General features: G+C 40.4%; 1 protein-coding gene across 2 annotated transcripts; it reads right to left on the reverse strand.

Moving 5' to 3' along the window:
- Positions 1-547: 547 nt before the first annotated feature.
- Positions 548-17,391, reverse strand: LOC115592752 (guanine nucleotide-binding protein G(q) subunit alpha-like). Of its 2 annotated transcripts, XM_030435844.1 has the most exons (8): positions 17,010-17,389; positions 16,638-16,795; positions 11,520-11,704; positions 7,228-7,382; positions 6,790-6,918; positions 5,022-5,151; positions 4,344-4,497; positions 2,531-2,940 (listed from the first exon to the last, which is right to left on the reverse strand). In XM_030435844.1, exons 2-8 carry the CDS (start codon positions 16,771-16,773, stop codon positions 2,750-2,752), a joined length of 1,080 nt encoding a protein of 359 aa, XP_030291704.1. In that variant the 5' UTR covers positions 16,774-16,795; positions 17,010-17,389; the 3' UTR covers positions 2,531-2,749. The 2 variants fall into 2 exon arrangements, with proteins under 2 accessions (XP_030291703.1, XP_030291704.1); XM_030435843.1 differs by having other exon boundaries at positions 548-2,940; positions 16,638-17,391.
- Between the last annotated feature and the right edge of the window lie 187 nt (positions 17,392-17,578).

A 17,578-nucleotide genomic window follows, 5' to 3' on the forward strand; every position in this document is an offset into this window, starting at 1 on the left:
GTCCAATCTGAGATAACCCTGATGAAATCTCCATTACACAACTGTTTCCACAGGCTGTGTAGTGCATAAAAAATAATTGTTAGTTGCCGCTCTGTTATATAATGCATTATGTGTTTGGCTGGAACTCTGAGTGATAAGATATATTCAGGGAGGATTTTTGGTTTGGATTGATTAAACGTGGAAGGGACCGACAAAGTGTGCCCAGCAGCCTCCTCATCCTCTCGCACATCACGAGTGCCACATCCTTCTGCTTTATTACTCTCAGTGTCCGTCCTCCTCCAAAAATAAACACTCTTTGCCACTCCATATATCCCATGGTCCCCATGTACAACACTAAATATATGGACCTCTAACAAAAGTGCTGCTGGCGGGCTCCGGCCAGATGGATGTACCACAGAGGAGGATTTTTAGGACCCGACAGTGCTCCAGATGAGCCGACGGAGCAGCCAAGATGACAAACGCTTGAGCGCTAAACAAATACTGTGTTGGAGCTGATTTGTGAGCACAAGACAAAAGGACGGGGGGAAAAAAATGAGCAACAACAAAATGAACAGGAAAAACCTCTGTTTATTCATCCAATCACATTAAAAACACTAAGACTGCATTAAGATATCGCAGTGACAGTGAACCATAAATTAAACCACACAAATTAGGCTGTAATTATTTCTAACGAGAAGAGAAGGGTCGTGTAAACATTAGGGCTGTGGATACGCTCTCATTAGCTTCTTATTCATGCATTTGATACCCTTGAACAGCGTATGAATTAAGCAGGAGAAGGCACTAGTTTAATACCACAGAGATTACATAACATAACCGTCCTCTCTTAATAGCAGTTAGCCTTTCAACGCCGACCTTGATGCAAGTAAGGGTGGAAAAACGTACTGTACCATGTTATATTTACAATATGCATTCAGATAAATAATGGTGAAAGTCCTAAAGCCCTTACAGAAGATGATCTTTCAGAAAGAAACACTTTTTAAAGGGAAACCCCACCAATTATACACATTTAAAAAAAAATCAAAGTAGTACGAAGTTTTTTGTGGCTGCAGAGGAAGCTGCATGTAATCTAATAACTCGCCTCTAGTGATGTCACTCATCAGCGAAGTTGCATTGTGGGTACTGCAGGCACCCATTTTTGAAGAGAAGCACGAATGCAGGGAATAAAAAGATTGATTTTGATCATTTGTTCTTAAACTAGCCATGATGAGTCCAATAGTGTTACAGGAAAGCAATTACCGACAAATGGACTGCTTTTCAAACCTGCTGCCTACATTACCCACAATTCAAGTTAGGAAACAAGTTACATCTCTCAATGCAATTTATTAGATTACATGCAGCTTCCTCTGGAGCCACAAAAGAAAAATCAATGTATCATGTAGGAAAGTGCAGAATAAACAAATCTCTTCTCCTTTAAAACATTATATTGAATCTGAATTGGTCATTTAGAAGATTGTGTTGGGTTCAAAATAATTTTTTTTGTTTGTCTGTGTAAGAATTCTGACATGAGGTTTCAACTTCTAAAAGAAGCCAATAGCATAACGTCATTGGTACCACATGCTATCTGTCTTTTGTAAGCATCAACACTCTTGGTTGTTGTCGGTTTGTGGGAAAAAAAATAACTTGCAATGGAAACATTAACTAGCATAGGCAACATTCACGTTAGCTAGCTAGCATTAGCAACGTTAGCAGGTGCAACACACTTGAGGTGGCAGATCATTCGAACAACAGCGGTGTTGTGATGTGAATGAAATGGAAGGGGGGGCAACGGAATGCCACATTAAGAAGATGAATGCTATCAATATCACCTTTAATGTGTAAAGTTGGTGAAGTTACCCTTTAATCCAATTTAACAGTCCCTGAACACTTGATTCTACAGCTTTGACAAAATAAAGACCCCCCCCCCCCCAACAAAAAAAAAGGAAGCATAGTCTGCTAAGGTCATAGTAATATTCCCTTTGAAATCTGTGTTAAATCACATAACAATACATTAATGCTGTGGTCATAACAAGTGGTTTAAGACTGAATAATGCCATTAAAGACAAATGCAACGTCTTGAATTGAGATTGTGTAAATGATAATACCCACACACACATAAAAAATATCAACACAAGGACCAATGTCACAAAAAGCGGTGTGTGCAAATCAACATCTGCAGGATAGTACATGTGTCATTAGTGTTCGTTATAACTCGCTTCCCTTTAAGTCAAGACACAAACTACGTAGAGTGATGCAAACAGTTTTAAACTTAAAGAAAAAAATAAACTATGACCAACTGGGGTTAGTGATGTGAGGTGCTGCATTGCAGTTAGTCTACATTCACTTCCACAGATTCCCTGAAGGAGAGACCTAGTACATTACAAGTCCTCAGAAGCTTTTGAGGCCACAGAAATACTTTTTTTCCCCCTCTCAATCCATCCATGTGCATTTATACTGTTACTGCTCGGAAACGTTCACAAAGGGCTCCATAAATTTCAGAGTGCATACTGTAATAGACTCCTCACTAAAGCAGCGCTTTAATTGTCAGGACACACTTCATTATAGCTGGAGACATCCATTTTCAAAGAGCCTAACAGGAAAAATTGAAATACATCAGTAGTACAGTCATTTGGCGACAAGCTCTGTAGCTTCTCAATGTCCTGTTTTGGATTATAGTGTTCAGCAGCAGTGTGAGGCAAACTGAATCACTGCAGAGCTCCCCTGGCTGCCAGCTGTACAAAGCCGATTGAATTACAGCGGCAACGCCACCGTTTTAAACCAAGTTGTAGACTTCCAGGTTGCCCTGCAAGATGTGGTCCTTCACCGCGCGGAAGACAAATCGAATGTTGTTGGTGTCTGTGGCACAGGTGAAGTGGGAGTAGATTATTTTTTTCTCGTTTGGATTGAGGCTGACAAACATGTCCAAGATGAAATCTTTTGCTGCCTCGACATCCCGCTGGGGACCTGGCAGAGAGACAAAGAGGGCAACAGCAGCACATGAAAGTCACTGTAGTATTTTCAGTGGGTACAGAGAGGCTCAAGAACATAAGACAGGCGAGCGCTGTGATATGAAATGGTTGCAGTGCTTCTAAGTGAGACGGTTACTTTGGAAAGAGGAAATTAAAGCAACTTCCTCTTACCAATGAAAAGGTCAGTTCAAAAGCTATCAGACACACCCTTGATCAGTTCAATACGTGCTGATACAGGTTTACATGCTCTGGCACCACCGGTAGCTTATAGTGGCTAATGTTAGCTAACCGTATAGATAAATATAGATATGATACTATACAACAGTCAATAGTGAGAAGTCTACATGTGCTATTGTTACAGCATGCTATGTTTTAGCATTTAGAAATGATATTCTTATTTATATTTTCAAATATTACTTCAAAAAGATGGCCGTATTTTACAGCAGCAGCTCAACTTTATCCTGTTGGCTTTCAAAAGTTAGGTTTGACTGGTTGAAATTAATCTTCACCAATAACAAAGATTAAAGAGTTCAACACAAAATACCAGCCTTCAGTGATTCAGCACCACCACGAAAAGACGAAATACATAAATTCAGTTTGTTACAAAGTTCAGTTTCCCAAAACTGTTCTGAGTAAACCCTCTTCCCAAAAAATAAAAAAAATCAATAAAGGGTCTCTGAAAGAGAAAATGAACCCAACATCTCTGCTGCTGTCTGAGTCATTTCCAGTACCAGTCAGTTGTGTCTGAGAGCTGCAGGCTACCAGTACGCTAACTGTGTTGTCTTTGAAGTGTTTAAGTTTGGATGCAAGAGGGTGCAGATGGACGGATAAGAAATACTGGAAGCAACGCTAATCTCGCTTTTGATTTCGATGACCGCCATCAAGAGCTCATTCTGATTGATATTATCTTTTAGTCTTAAAATCGTGACACTCCCAGTAGTCTAAAATACACCTTGAAGTAGCGAGAGATTACGGGAGCTGTTGTGTTTTAACATTGCAGATGAAAGTCTACCTGATGTGACTCAGGCAGAACGGTAAAAGAAGGTTTTGAAGTTTTATTCACGTCAGTTTCAGTCACTCACTCTCTGACATATCACCAGACGTTTCCTGAAAGCTACAGCGACAGGTGACCAGACGACATGCACTGTAACCTTGAGTCAAATAGCTAACATTAGCCTGTGAGTGGTGCTGCTCGAGTGTACTGAATTAGGTAGAGTGTTTTTTTATTTCTTATGAATTCAACTTCTCATCTGTAAAAAGGAAGAGTGTGATTTATTTTTCTAAAACTGTATGTAGCAAATCTAAATCAACCAACAACAGACCGAGTTGCTTGATTAGATCATTGTGTTGCTTCAGACCTTAACACCATCCTCCTCCGCTGCATTTTTTTTCTCTTACCATCATATTCAGGGAAGTAGTCGACCAAATGCGAGTACATGATTTTCTCCTCCAGTAAATCTATCTTGTTGAGGAACAAGATGACTGAGGACTCTTTGAACCACTTGTAGGTTATGATTGTCCGGAACAAGGCCATGCTTTCCTCCATGCGATTCTTTAAAAACAAACACATAGCACAAACACCTCAGCGTGACCTGGGCATCAGCATACATATGAAATCAAGACATAGCGCTCGACAGCAGTACTTCAGCGGCGATTGTCTGTGTGAGCAAATTCAATTGGTGGTAATCTCATGAAGTGAACGAGCCTTGCTGAGAGGTGCACTCTGCCGAACAGAGCGACTAAAGAGCTCCCCCTGCAGATGGACTACGCGCACTGCCGCAAAAGAGGGCCGAGATGAGGTTCACATTGTGACCAGAGAGAAAGTGAGACAGAGAGAGAGAGAAAGAGAGAGAGAGAGAGAGAGAAAGCAGACTGGTGCTGGAGAAATCTAGGTCATCATCTCCACCCAACAGGTTTGGCCTTAAACAAAAGAAACAATGTCCCTTTGTATCCCTCCATGTGATTTGCTGATCATCCCAAAGAGAGCCCCATTTTCTTTACTCATGCGCAGAATAACAAATCTATAGAAGGTGATTAAGGTTGTGACTGTTAAACGTTATTCTGTAGGCATCTCACCTCATTGACAGACTCGACGAGGACCTGATCGTACTCGCTGAGCGCCACCAGGAACATGATGGAGGTGACATTCTCGAAACAGTGAATCCACTTCCTCCTCTCTGAACGCTGGCCGCCCACATCCACCATCCTGAAGCCCCAAGTTCAACCAAACATTAAGAAAACCAACTAACATATATTTACAACTCATTAAATCACCTCATTCCCCAGTTGTATCTGCACTGCTGACATTATCCAAAGTCTTTGTTTGGTTAGGTGCTTTAAAGCTTTTAAACAGCATTTGCATTTATGGCCTCAAGGTTAAATTGTGGGAACATAAAATTTCACTTCCCCAGATAACCTGCCAGTTTCAAAAAGAGGAGACATTTAAATGTTTTCAGATCCCTTAAATGATACCAGTTCTCCTTCCAAAAAACAGCCGATATCACATAGCTAATGAAGCTTGTGAAAATACAGTCTAAATGGGCAAAATACGACCATGGATCTCTGTCAATTAACTGCCAAATGAGGTCCGGCTGTGCTCAAACAAGACTAACAAGACATAATGGCTTCCCATTAATGTCTGTACTTCCACAACTATGCTGACACAGAAAGAATAGAGCGCCTGCTGCCTTGCTAGCAGCGGTGTAAAGGCTGTACTTTGACAAATGCTACCATTCAATATGACAATACTAACACGCTGGTGGGTATAATGATAGCCAGGGCTGCATTCCAAATCTCATACAGTTTCTTTTTTCTTGTAGTACAAACGGCAGCTGCCCTTAAAAAATATGTACTGCTGCATGACATATTCAACTCTGTCACCACATTAAGCCATGAACTTTGACCCTCTCGCTCATACATGTGTCGCAGTCTGTTATGGGACATCTGAAGGAAAAAGGAACCGTATGCGATTTGGGAACACAGTCAATGAGCTCTCATCTGTTTGGGCTCTCTCTGTGATGTATATACACTGCGCTGAAAGCTGTGGGTCAGAATAGCCAGCTTAGGGCGCCCATTGGCTCAGTTGGTAGAGCGGGAATCGCATGTGCAGAGTCTCTGTCCTCAACACAGAAGCCCTGGGTTCGAGTCCCGGCCTGGGGCTGCATGTCACCCCCCCTCTTTCACCCTGTTTCCTGTCATCTCTGAAGCTGTCCTATCAACAAAGCCATATTAGGGCTTAAAATGACTAAATAGCAAGGCATACTAAATATTTATTTGTTTTTGGCAGTTTCAATCCTCCCTAGAGGGGCATAAATGTGTGCACTAAATTTCATGGTTGTTGAGACATTGTGGATCGCCACAATAGGTAGGTTCCATCGTCTGGGGACCATGGATGTCAAAATATACACAACATTTCATGGAAATGTATCGTAAAGAAGCATTTCTGCCAAAGTTACTCTCAAAGAAGGTTGGCTGACATGACAATAATGCACAACTGGTAGAGTTTTAACTTAATACTGGACAGCAAATGAGTGAGACAATCTGGATTAAATGGGATCCTTGCATCAATGTGATGATATGCCTTGATTTATCAGTCATTTGGTTGAGTGTATGAGCTAAAAAAAAACAGACACTCCCATCATCTCATTTCCTAGATAAACACTTTATCTACTGAACATCCACAGTACATCAGTATCAGGACACAAACCTACACACACACTATGATATTAGATTTTATCTATATTGGCCGCACCAACTCCCAAGCACGTCTTTTTATGTTTTTATGGTCTAAGCTGCAATAAAACCATGGCAGTATAAAGTATAACAACAACATAAAAACACTCACCTGAACACCACAGTCTCCAGGTCAAAGGGGTACTCTATAATACCTGTTGTGGGCACCCTGACCCTCAGAACATCCTGCTGTGTCGGCAGATAGCGAGTATCAGCAATCCTATCCAAGTCATTCAGATAGCTATGAAGAGAGGACCGGAAAATAAAGCAAAAGCAGTTACAGAGAGCGATACAGAACCAGGAGAGGGACAAAAAAGACGTTTATTGTAAAATATTCAAGTCATGGATGTTTCTGTTGCAGCCGTTTCACTATAATGGATCCTTTCAGCGAGAATTTGAAAAGTGTTTCGTTGCTTTGAAGCCTTTTATCAACAACCTTAAATGGAATAAACACTTAACCTGAACCCTCCGAGTGCATTAAACAGACAACTGGCAGATGAAACAGTGGAAACTATTTGGCACTGTCCGAGGAGTTTCTGTGTACACTCACTATTTGGTTGAGTCGGAGAGTTGGTATTCCCTCTTCCGATTGTAACATTCCTGAATGCCTGGGTCACTCCACAGGCTCTTGATGGCGTCCACACAAGGGTTCTTCAATGTTGTGACCTTCTCCACATCGACCGCGCTGACAATACTGGCGTTTGCCTGAATAACAACATGAAAAACCTGTGATTAGAAACAAGAATGTTTGCTTCCAAAGTCAGTAATATTTGGTTTGTCTAGTCTGGTTGTCTACATGTGATCACTAGTAGAATTTACCTATGATGAGAGATGGTCAGAGAGGCGATGCCAAACCTTAAAGGATTAGTTCGCCCAAAAATTCAGTCATACCAATTCAGACGCAAAGTCTGGTTTTGTAGTCCACAAAACATTTTTGGAGCTTCATAGCAAAACAGGGTTGCAGCAGTCTCCTAAACAACTGAAGCAGATGAAGACTGGGATCCTAAATTGATTTGAAAAGAAGTTATTAACACCTTTTTTAAAGCCAAGATGGTCATTGCAGTTATTAAGGTAACAGTGTTTGCGCACATGCCTTCTCAAGTGGGTGCACAAGCTCAATGATGCATTAAAGGTGTAAATAACATCCTTTGTTATCAATTTGGGATCTTGGGGCTACCAGTGACCTGGGTTATGCCAAACAAGCTATAAGGAGCCATTTAATGTCCTATCCATCTACATCAGTGGTTCAGGAGAATGCTGCAAAGCTGTTTTGCCGTGAAACTTTAGAAATGTTTTGCGAACTCCACTTCAAAACTGAATTTTTAGTTTTGGGTGAACTTCGAGAGATCAAATGATTTGAACTTTAACCCCACAGCATTTAAAGAACATTCAGTCTGACTGAAGCCAACCAAGAAGCTTAAACAAGAGTCTTATTTTAAAGTAACTGTGCATTAGGATTTTGTTCATAAATGATGTTATGTAACTTAAATGATTACGCTGAGCTCTTAGCACTCATTCCCTGATGACTCATCGGCACCGCTCGAATCACTTTGCATTTGTAGACTCGAGCTGCGCCGATTAAATTAAGGTATGAGGTTTGAGGTTCCTTTAATGTCTCCCGTGGGAGAAATCTGTCTTGGGTTAAGGAAACTGCTGTCATCAAACCAGTCATTACATATGTAAAAGCACATAATAGTTGGATAAGACAAGATGAGATAAAAAACAACCAAGCACGTTGATCAAGAAGCCATTCGCACTGTTAAAATGTACAAATCTGGCGCATTTCACCGAGCATACACACCTTCGTACATTAAACAATAACAATACAAACAATACAACTAACTTCACACACTTATCATTAGGATGATATGGAAGAACCCACGCTCTATTCGTCTGACTTGTGCAATGATCGTGGGCTACAAGCCACCCACAGTCAACTAATGCAATAATGACATACTGCACACTGAGTTACTACTCTGCTTTCACAGCATAGACCGTATAAAATATGGACAGAGCTTCCAAAATCCTTAAACCTAAAATGACCCCACTTATGAATTGATTTATAACCTCAGTAAACATTCTCCTCGTGAGTTAACGTTCTCCGTTGCTAGTTTTGAGTCTTCTTCGATACAGCATGATGCTCAGTTTGTAAAGTTGGTACCCAGGCGTGTCCCCATGCTCTTAGTCGGATCCAATCAGAATATGCTCCCTAGCTCAAACCCCTTATTCAACACATGTCCACTTTTGGCTACAAAAAAACTGTCCAAGTCATTCACAAAATAAATAGAGGGCAGTATACCACCAAGGTAACCGCTAACTGTAGCTGCCAATAGCAAGTAAGCTCACTTAGCCGTGCGGCTAGCTGTTTTGATTGGGAGCTCGGGCACCACAGGACTGTTGGTGTCCACACCGCTAGCACAGGAGCTTTGGACCGGGACGGGCCAGAGGTAACTGGTTAGCATGCTAACTTTAGTAGATATCTCTGCATTCTAACGCATAGAAATCAATGTCAGTTTATTTTTTAATGTTTTCAGCTAAAATTCCCGCATATTATTCCTTTGAAGAGTCCAAAAACCAGTGGATGAAGTGTCGGTGGGTTTACACTTGATTTATAGACACAAGGAAACAAAGCACGAAGGCTGCTGTGTGTTTCAGGTCGTCTCCTCAGGACTTAAACGGATGTCCTGTGTCTTCCCGGAATTCCCAATCTCTCTATCTTACCCCTTAATTGCTTAATTTGTGTCTGATTAATAATAAATATTTCCCTGACAGTGCATAAGTTGTGGACCCACAGTGCAATCGATCAGCTCGAAAAGGAAACACTTAGGGAAAAACTTCTCAAGCTTTTTCGGAGCACTTTAAATGGACTTTTATGGGTGGCGTATTACTCTAGGTCTATTTACTAATCAATAAACCGCCCTATTGCATAAGGAACTTCTGCAGACATACTGCAAGTCATTATGTTGATGGGCAGCCGTGTATGACGTCCACATGGTTTTCTTCCACGACTGAAGTGATAAGAAAGGAGAGATTGTGGTCCTGCCATACTGTGGTAAACTCCAGTGTTGTGAAATTGATCTTGACACACTGTAAATTGGTAAAACCAGTTTTTCACATCAGTGTTAACTCATGAAAACAATACTATCTGCCAATCTGCTTGTTGAGTCATATCTCCGGCTGTCTGGGGAGTCAGGTCATGTAATATAGAGGCAGTGGGAAGTAGTTTTCCTGTTATTCTGCCTTTTTGGCTGATTCAGATTGCTGCCAGAGCTTGTGAGCCTGTGTGTTCAAAATAGCCTGAGAAGATTGGTAAGTTTTGCTTTTTACGTTTATGGGGAAGCCACCCTCAAAGGCCTGAGTTAATACAAACAGAACACAAGTAGTAGGAAGCAATTTTCCCGTTTTTCCGTTGTTAGCCTGATTCAAATTGCTACCAGAGCTTGTAAGCCAGTGTGTTCAAACGTCCTGAGAAGTTTCATTACCTTTTTGTTACATTTATGGGTCACAGCCTTACCCTCAAAGGCCCGTCCCTTTTCATGCATCTTTTACAATAGATTTTAACGGCTCCTGCTCACACCCTTCTCATTTGGATAAATTAAAGGAATTCTTAGAAACTGCTGTACCAGTGTCTGTTTTTCGTTTGAAAGTTTTTTCTTTGTGTTCTCTGAGAGCAATTAAGACATTCAGAGCAGTTTCCTACGAGCTCACTCACTCTTACCTCTAACTGTGATACTCAATGCATCCAAGTGACTGTTGACTAAGCCTTGTCTGACATTTACTGACATTTGCTAAGCCTGTCCAGTTTTGGCAGATTTGACATTGAAACTCGTTGAAAAGTCAGATTTTGAGTATTGTTTACAGTTGACTCTGTGTAAGTGGTACTTATCCTTTATTTACTCGATGGCCATCAAGTGGATATCATGCAAAAAGAATAAACAGAGGCAGTGCACAGGAAGTGACAAGACATGCCTTTGGTAATGTTCACTATAGACAACAAGCTTGTAGGCCAAACATGGTTTGGCTGTCTTACAGCAGATAAACACACAATTTAATTAATTTCTCACACTTTTGCCGGTGTCTTCTGTTTTTTTTGGAAAGGCGACATCAGGGAGATGCCACCCTTCAAACTGTGAGTGTCTCTCTTACCGCGGGGCCATGACAACACTTGTGTTTGAGGAGGGGTTTAGAGAAGAGCTTCTCGACCTCTCTGCCCTGCACTCTGCTCTTGAGCACTAATAACTGCGTGCTCATTGACAAACTGAGTCATCCCGTGAGCTTCCACAGAACACCAGCTTCAGAGAGAGAAAACTGTAACCCACATGCTGACTCAGCCTTGGTTAATACCACCAATGGTCCATGACAGCCACATGACGTCCCCCTCTTGCCCCTGTCACACAACACAGGATGTGGACTCCTGCTTGGGTGTCATAAGTACCTGGTACTTTAACTCGTGGGTTTGTCTGTGTGATTAATAAGTTCCTACTGTTGGTATGGAAGGGACAGATTCCTGTATGATTAATAGGGAATGCTCTGGCTCCCTTCCTCTTTTGTCCCTTACTTGTGTATGGCTCAGGAGTACCTGTCTTCACATGCCCGCAGTGTAACATCATATGCACTTTCCGTAAATAGACAAAACTCTCCTGCAGCAGGATTGCAAAACTAAACACCGTTGCAAATTACCAGAAGTGCTTCACCCTGAATACACACTGCAGGCTCCGTCAGTGTCGGAGACATGTAAACCTTGTGCGTGCTTCTGAGAGACAGTGTGGCAAACCTTCTGTCTTAAAGCTGTCTGTGTGAAGCAGTAAAGAAAGGACAGAGGGAAACAACAGTCTGGTCTACCTTGTTCTTTTCATACTTGTAGGGGATCTGTAATGTGTTCATGGCCTGGATCATGGCCTGCATGGCTGTGAAGATGTTCTGGTAGACCAGCCTGGTGAAGCCTCTTTTGTCCTCTTCAGAGTACCCACGGCCGTGGATGATCCTCATCTGCTTGATGAAAGTGCTCTTCCCGCTTTCACCAGTTCCTAAACAGACAGCACAGATGCATTTAGACAGCACAGTCACTAGAATTTGATGGTGTCATACAGACCATATCAACACCTCTATAAAAATGTGTCATGCTAGCATGTTTATGTCCTGACTTTTATTTCTAGAGGTGGAGGAGGGGGTGGTAGAGTTACAGGTGAGAAGGCTGCCAAACCAGTGACCAGAGTTCAAGACTGCGTTTGGAAGTGTGACACCACTGGATATTTTAAAGACCTCAGAAAATCTCCAGCCCTTTATGTCCAAACCAAAAACAGGTATTTTAAGACAAAACTTTATCTTTTCTGAAACTTATCTAAAAGTTTTTTATGCTTAAACATAAAATTCTAACTGAACCTAAAGAAAAGTCAAGTTGCAACATAAAGAAATGAGTTCTGACATACTTGTGGTAGACATTCCTCCTGGGTTGCTTCAAACAGAAGAGTATTGTACGGACTCATACTGACTAAATGGATATGGCTGATATTATTACAAAGATTCTTTTTTTTTATTGCTGACAAATATCATTAAAAGACCAAAGAAATGCAACAGTCTGTCCTTCAATACTAAACGATTTCCCCTCCATGTCTGTGGCACTGTGCTCTACAAAACCTCTTAAAACAGTTTGGCAGAGGGTGTTTTAGCAAACACCTCAAACTTAAGTAGATTTTGTATTTGTCTGGACTATTTTCAGCACATTGGATTTGGTGCAACAGTATTTATGGCAGGATCGGCTCATTGATGCATTTTAATAGTTTTATTATTAGCCATGCTAGCGGCTAACGGCACACAGCTCTTTGGATGGCGATGTCAGACTGTCTGTCCACCACTCTGGTCCAGACTGAAATATCTTGACAACTATTGGATAGACAACCATGGACTTTTGTACAGATCTTCATGGTGCCCAGAGGATGAATCCTACATGCTGGTCATAGCATGACGTCTCCTCATGTGCCACCGAGATTTTCATATTTGTGGTTTTCTGTCTTTATAACTTCGATCATCACTTAACTATTCATCCAAGACCATCGATTGTCTAGTAAAAAGTTTATTTTGGTTTCAGGCAAAAACTAAAAACTAAAAAAACTGGCAATCCATCAACCACACCTGTACTTCGTGTTTAGTGCAAATGAGCAAATGTCAGCATGCTAATATGCTAAACTAGGATGGTGGCTACAGTAAATATTATTTCACCATCGCAGTCACTTCCAGGTAGACAACTGGCGGTCGATCTGATTGTGAGGACGTGTGAAATCATCAAACTTGTTTATTTCTGTTATCATTTTCAGCCGTAACTGTAACGTATCAAGATGTATAGTGAAACACAATGGTCTGACCTGTATGGACCTTTCTGTTGTATTTATTTAATGTACTGTGTTGCTTTGCTAGCGTCAAACTCACACTAACTGTTAGTTTGAGGTAAGGTCAAGCTGTAATTTAGCCTGTTGCCCATCAGGTAAATTAGGTCTCCAAACTATTGTTAGTGAAAGTGTTGTTATTAATAAGATATGATAGCATCACACAAGCATATTAGATTTCTTAGATGTATACACTTTGAAATATCATCATGAAAAAGACAATTCAAAAAGTGTCTTTAAGCTGCTGTATAAATTACCTGAAGCAAAAGCAACAAGTGTTTGTCTTACTGTGTGTTGAGTACGTTCACACTGCACTCTTACGCAATCTTGGAAATGGTTTTATTACAGTAGTCTGGGTTTTTATTTTCTGCTTGGGCCCTGTGGGTCTTGTATTTACTCTTTGAGTCAAGTTTTACAAACAGCGTTTTGTCGCCTCACCAGTGACTCCATGTATCTTTGAAAAAGCTGAACTAGAAGTTGCAGCATTTCCTCTCCTGTGGCCGATGAAGTGGAAATGAGAGCATTCGTTAGCCACATTCAGAGCGAACTGAAAACAAAGTATGTTTCATTGGTCTGCAATTTTGAGAACTTTTAAACATCAGTTTGATATATTTAAGGATTCAGACTTCATATGATTATTCTGATTGAGACATGCAGTAATTGTTTTCACAGCGCTGAAGCTACACATTCGACTTTTGAACCTTGAAGGGTGGTTACACAGCCAGCATGAGTCAATCATTTCTGAAAGCAGTATAACCAGGGTGTCAGCAGCTACACCTTACATTTTACTCACAGAAATTGCTGAAGCATCCCCTGATCAGTAATTCAAATAGAATGTGGCCTTTCTAAGATGACAACAGTTCAGATTATTGTGTGTTTACTCAATAGGCTGTTATAATCAGTGATGAAAGCAGATTTACTGTACTTGAGGCGCTTATGGTTTACTTGAGTGTTTGATTCTTTGCTACTTTGTCCGACATTGGACAAAAACAGCTGTATAGTTATTTTATATATTAACATTTTAGAAATGAAATATATAATTACTTCATTACAACACTAGGCCTATATGAAGTATTTAAAGTTAGAGCCCTCTCAACCAGCTGCAACATAAAAAGTAGACTGACACATCAGTGCATCAGAGTTTACGTCCGATACTTTTGGGGCATTTTGACTGCACTACTTTTATGTGTGATGGAGTATTTATACATGGTGGTGGCAGATTAAAGTACAGGATCAGAGTCCTTCTACCACTCCCGGTTATAATAATTAAAATGTGTTTTCGACCCACTGTGATATCGCTCTGGAGTTCTCCGTGGTTCGCTGTACTGTGACCAGACACAGCTGCATCACTTTTACAGCAGACATTAACTGTTCATATTTAGCCACAAACACATCATTACACACTCAAGTACTTTCAAGGCCAATTGAGTCAAGGATTTGTATGTCTATTTATTTATATATTTATTCACTGTGAGGAACTTTTAATAGATTTCTGAAGTATTGAGATCCCTACTTAAGAAAAAGTTGCAATTCCACAGAATAAAAATACTGAAAGTGGTACAATTCTGAGATACATGTGTTAATCAATAACATAAATCTGACAGCGATAGTTTCTAAAATATTTCACGGATTAAGATTTGACCAATAAAAAATACATCATCTGTCAATATCATGTGATGCATTGTTACAGTTGTCATGTTGTTGTTTTCAGTTCCACCAAAGGTGATTTCCTCTCTTCAACTTCTCCCATTGCTTCAATTTTTAACTGTCTGACAGCCAAAACATCCGAGGTAGGGTTTAAATGCAGGACTGTAAATAGTAATGGAGTACTTTTACGAACAGTTTTCTTTACGACTGCATGATTACATGGGTAGTTTGAGCTGACACTGATATTTTAATGGTAAAGTCTCAATCTGAAAAGTGAAATTAATGAAGTTGAGTACAAAGGACAATACGTCTCTCTGATATTAGGTGGAGTAGCATAGGATGGAAATATTTAAGTACAAGTACCTCAAAATTGTCCTTAAGTACAGAAAATGAGTAACTTAACTTGAGCTCGATTGATGTATCGCTTGGCAAATATCATTGGCTGATATTGACCATATATCAGTATGGACATATATGTTGTTTTTTTAATATGATAATGCAGAAAAAGATGCTCGGAGTTATTTCAAATCATTCAATTCCCAGTGAAGTTTTACTGTTTCATTGCACTGATGTCATTTCAGACCATAACGTTTATTATTAAGCTGTAAAATATCCTGCCTCCATTACATGTCCTCGAATTCCACATGAGGGATCGCTGCAAAATACAATTACACTAAAAACTTAATTAAATAAAGTAAATGTTGTTAAAAACAGTATCAAAGCAGAAAGAAGAAAAGAGGAGAATGTAGCCTGAATAAGGAGCACAACGGTCTTCATCGCTGAGTCAGACTATTTACAAGCTGATGCTTCAGTAATATTAACCTAACACTATAATGTAATGTGACTCTGACAGCGGCCGCTCTAATGCATTATGAATACTTTCACTTCTGAAAATGGATGTACACTGCGGCAGTCCAAGCATCTTCCAATTAGCTTTCAGGATTAAGTAAATTTTTTGGGTTTACTTTAGGTGATTTATAGCAAATGGAAGAATGCTCATTTACTCAAGTACTGCACATAAGGGCAGGAACTCACTGCTATTTAACACTTCCTCTCCTTCACTTTAAGGAGGAAAACATGGTGCTTATTACTATTGTGCTACATACATTTTACAGCTATGGCAACTAATTACACTAATAAATAACTAATACACTTGCCCAATAAGTAACTAATATGTGTGGACACATTAATAATTACTAGGATTATGGTTTTTATACACTTGTACAAGTTATACCACTTGTGATATGAGACAATATATTCAATATATATATATATATATATATATATAGAGAGAGAGAGAGAGAGAGAGAGAGAGAGAGAGAGAGCGAGAGAGAGAGAGAGATGTTAATATTTAGTGAAGGCAACAGATGACATCCCTACCATACAGAATGGATATCAATCTGTGGAGGGGGGGTGGCAGGGTCCACCACATGTAAACAATGTAAAACAGTATGAAATTGTGTTGTCCTTTAAGATCAGATTGTACAGCCAGTTTGTTTATTTAGTTTATTAAAGCAAACACACATTATACAAATCCTTTTTTGTGATTAACATTTCTACATACTGCTCCTTTGAGACTTTTTAAAAAGTACTCTTGGTATGGGTGACTTTCACTTTAGTATAAGTCATATAACGATAATATAATATCTTTTTTACTTTTACTCAAGAATGACTTTTGGGTACCTTTTTCTACAACACTTACTATGAGTATCAGTAATCAGTTACTTGAGTAATCCACTCTTAATTACACATAAACTCACCAGTACTTTTAAAGCCAATTAAAGGACCAGTCCACATATTTCTAAGGTAGAATATGATTTTGTTTTAAACTTAAATATAACATCTGAATGCTTTTTTCTCCCACAAGACAAGTTTTCCCAGTAAAGACCAGCGTGTGTGTGTGTGTGTGTATGTGTGTGTCGTGTCTTACCGAGCAGAAGGAGCTTGTACTCCCGCCGGGAGTCCCTCTTGTCCCGGCGGAGCTGCCTCTCAATCTCATCGTTGATCCTGCGAGCCTCTTTGGCCTCCGGGCTGAGGCAGCAAGCCCCCACAGAGCTCAGAGTCATTCCTCCTGGATAACACGTCCCCCTCCAGGGCAAACACACATACATAATGTCGGTTATAGAGGAAGGAGAAGGGAAAAAAAGCCCCGAGTATCCTAAAGTCAATTTATTTTCATTAACCCCTCCTGAGTCTCTCTTCTGCGCACGACAACACTCTGGCTTTCTCTCTCTTTCTTTCTCCTGAGCTGGAAACAAAATGTAAATGTAAAGGAAGTTAATCTCTAGGCGGTTTGTTTTACCTTGTTCCTCTCTTTGTGAAGAGGAAATTAAGTTTGTGCAACAACTTTAAGTGAAGCAGCTAAAAGGCTTTCCCCCCCTCCACCACCTCCTCCTCCTCCTCTCTCTGCTGTTAGCTGCAGCTCCGGGCGTGGTGGGCTGAATATGGCGGAGTTTCACTTTAAAAGCGCCGCAAAATAACAAAAAGTGGCAGAAGTCATTTCCTCTCCAGAGCAACAAGAAGAAAAAGAAACCGCTACGTTGTGTAGTCTCGGCTGCAGGAGAAATTCGGTGTTATCCTCCCTCTGTGTCCGGGTTTTGTTTTGTCCTGCTGCCTCCTGTCTGTCTATCCTGCGTGGAGAGCGGCAGCGAGCATGTGACGGAGGGCTGAGCTCTGATGGGAAACCGTGTGGGCTTTCACTATTACATTATGGGAACTAATTTCCGGTGTTATATAGTAAACCACGGATGCATGTGACAGTTTAGAGCAACAGGCTGACACATCTTCAGCCTCCACTGGAAGACGATTACTGGCAACAAAAACAACAAACAAAACACGAGCCTGTTAGATTTGTCTCGTTTCTTTCTGTGT

The sequence above is a fragment of the Sparus aurata genome, chromosome 12 (genome assembly GCF_900880675.1).
Source record: "Sparus aurata chromosome 12, fSpaAur1.1, whole genome shotgun sequence".
NCBI lineage: Eukaryota > Metazoa > Chordata > Actinopteri > Spariformes > Sparidae > Sparus > Sparus aurata.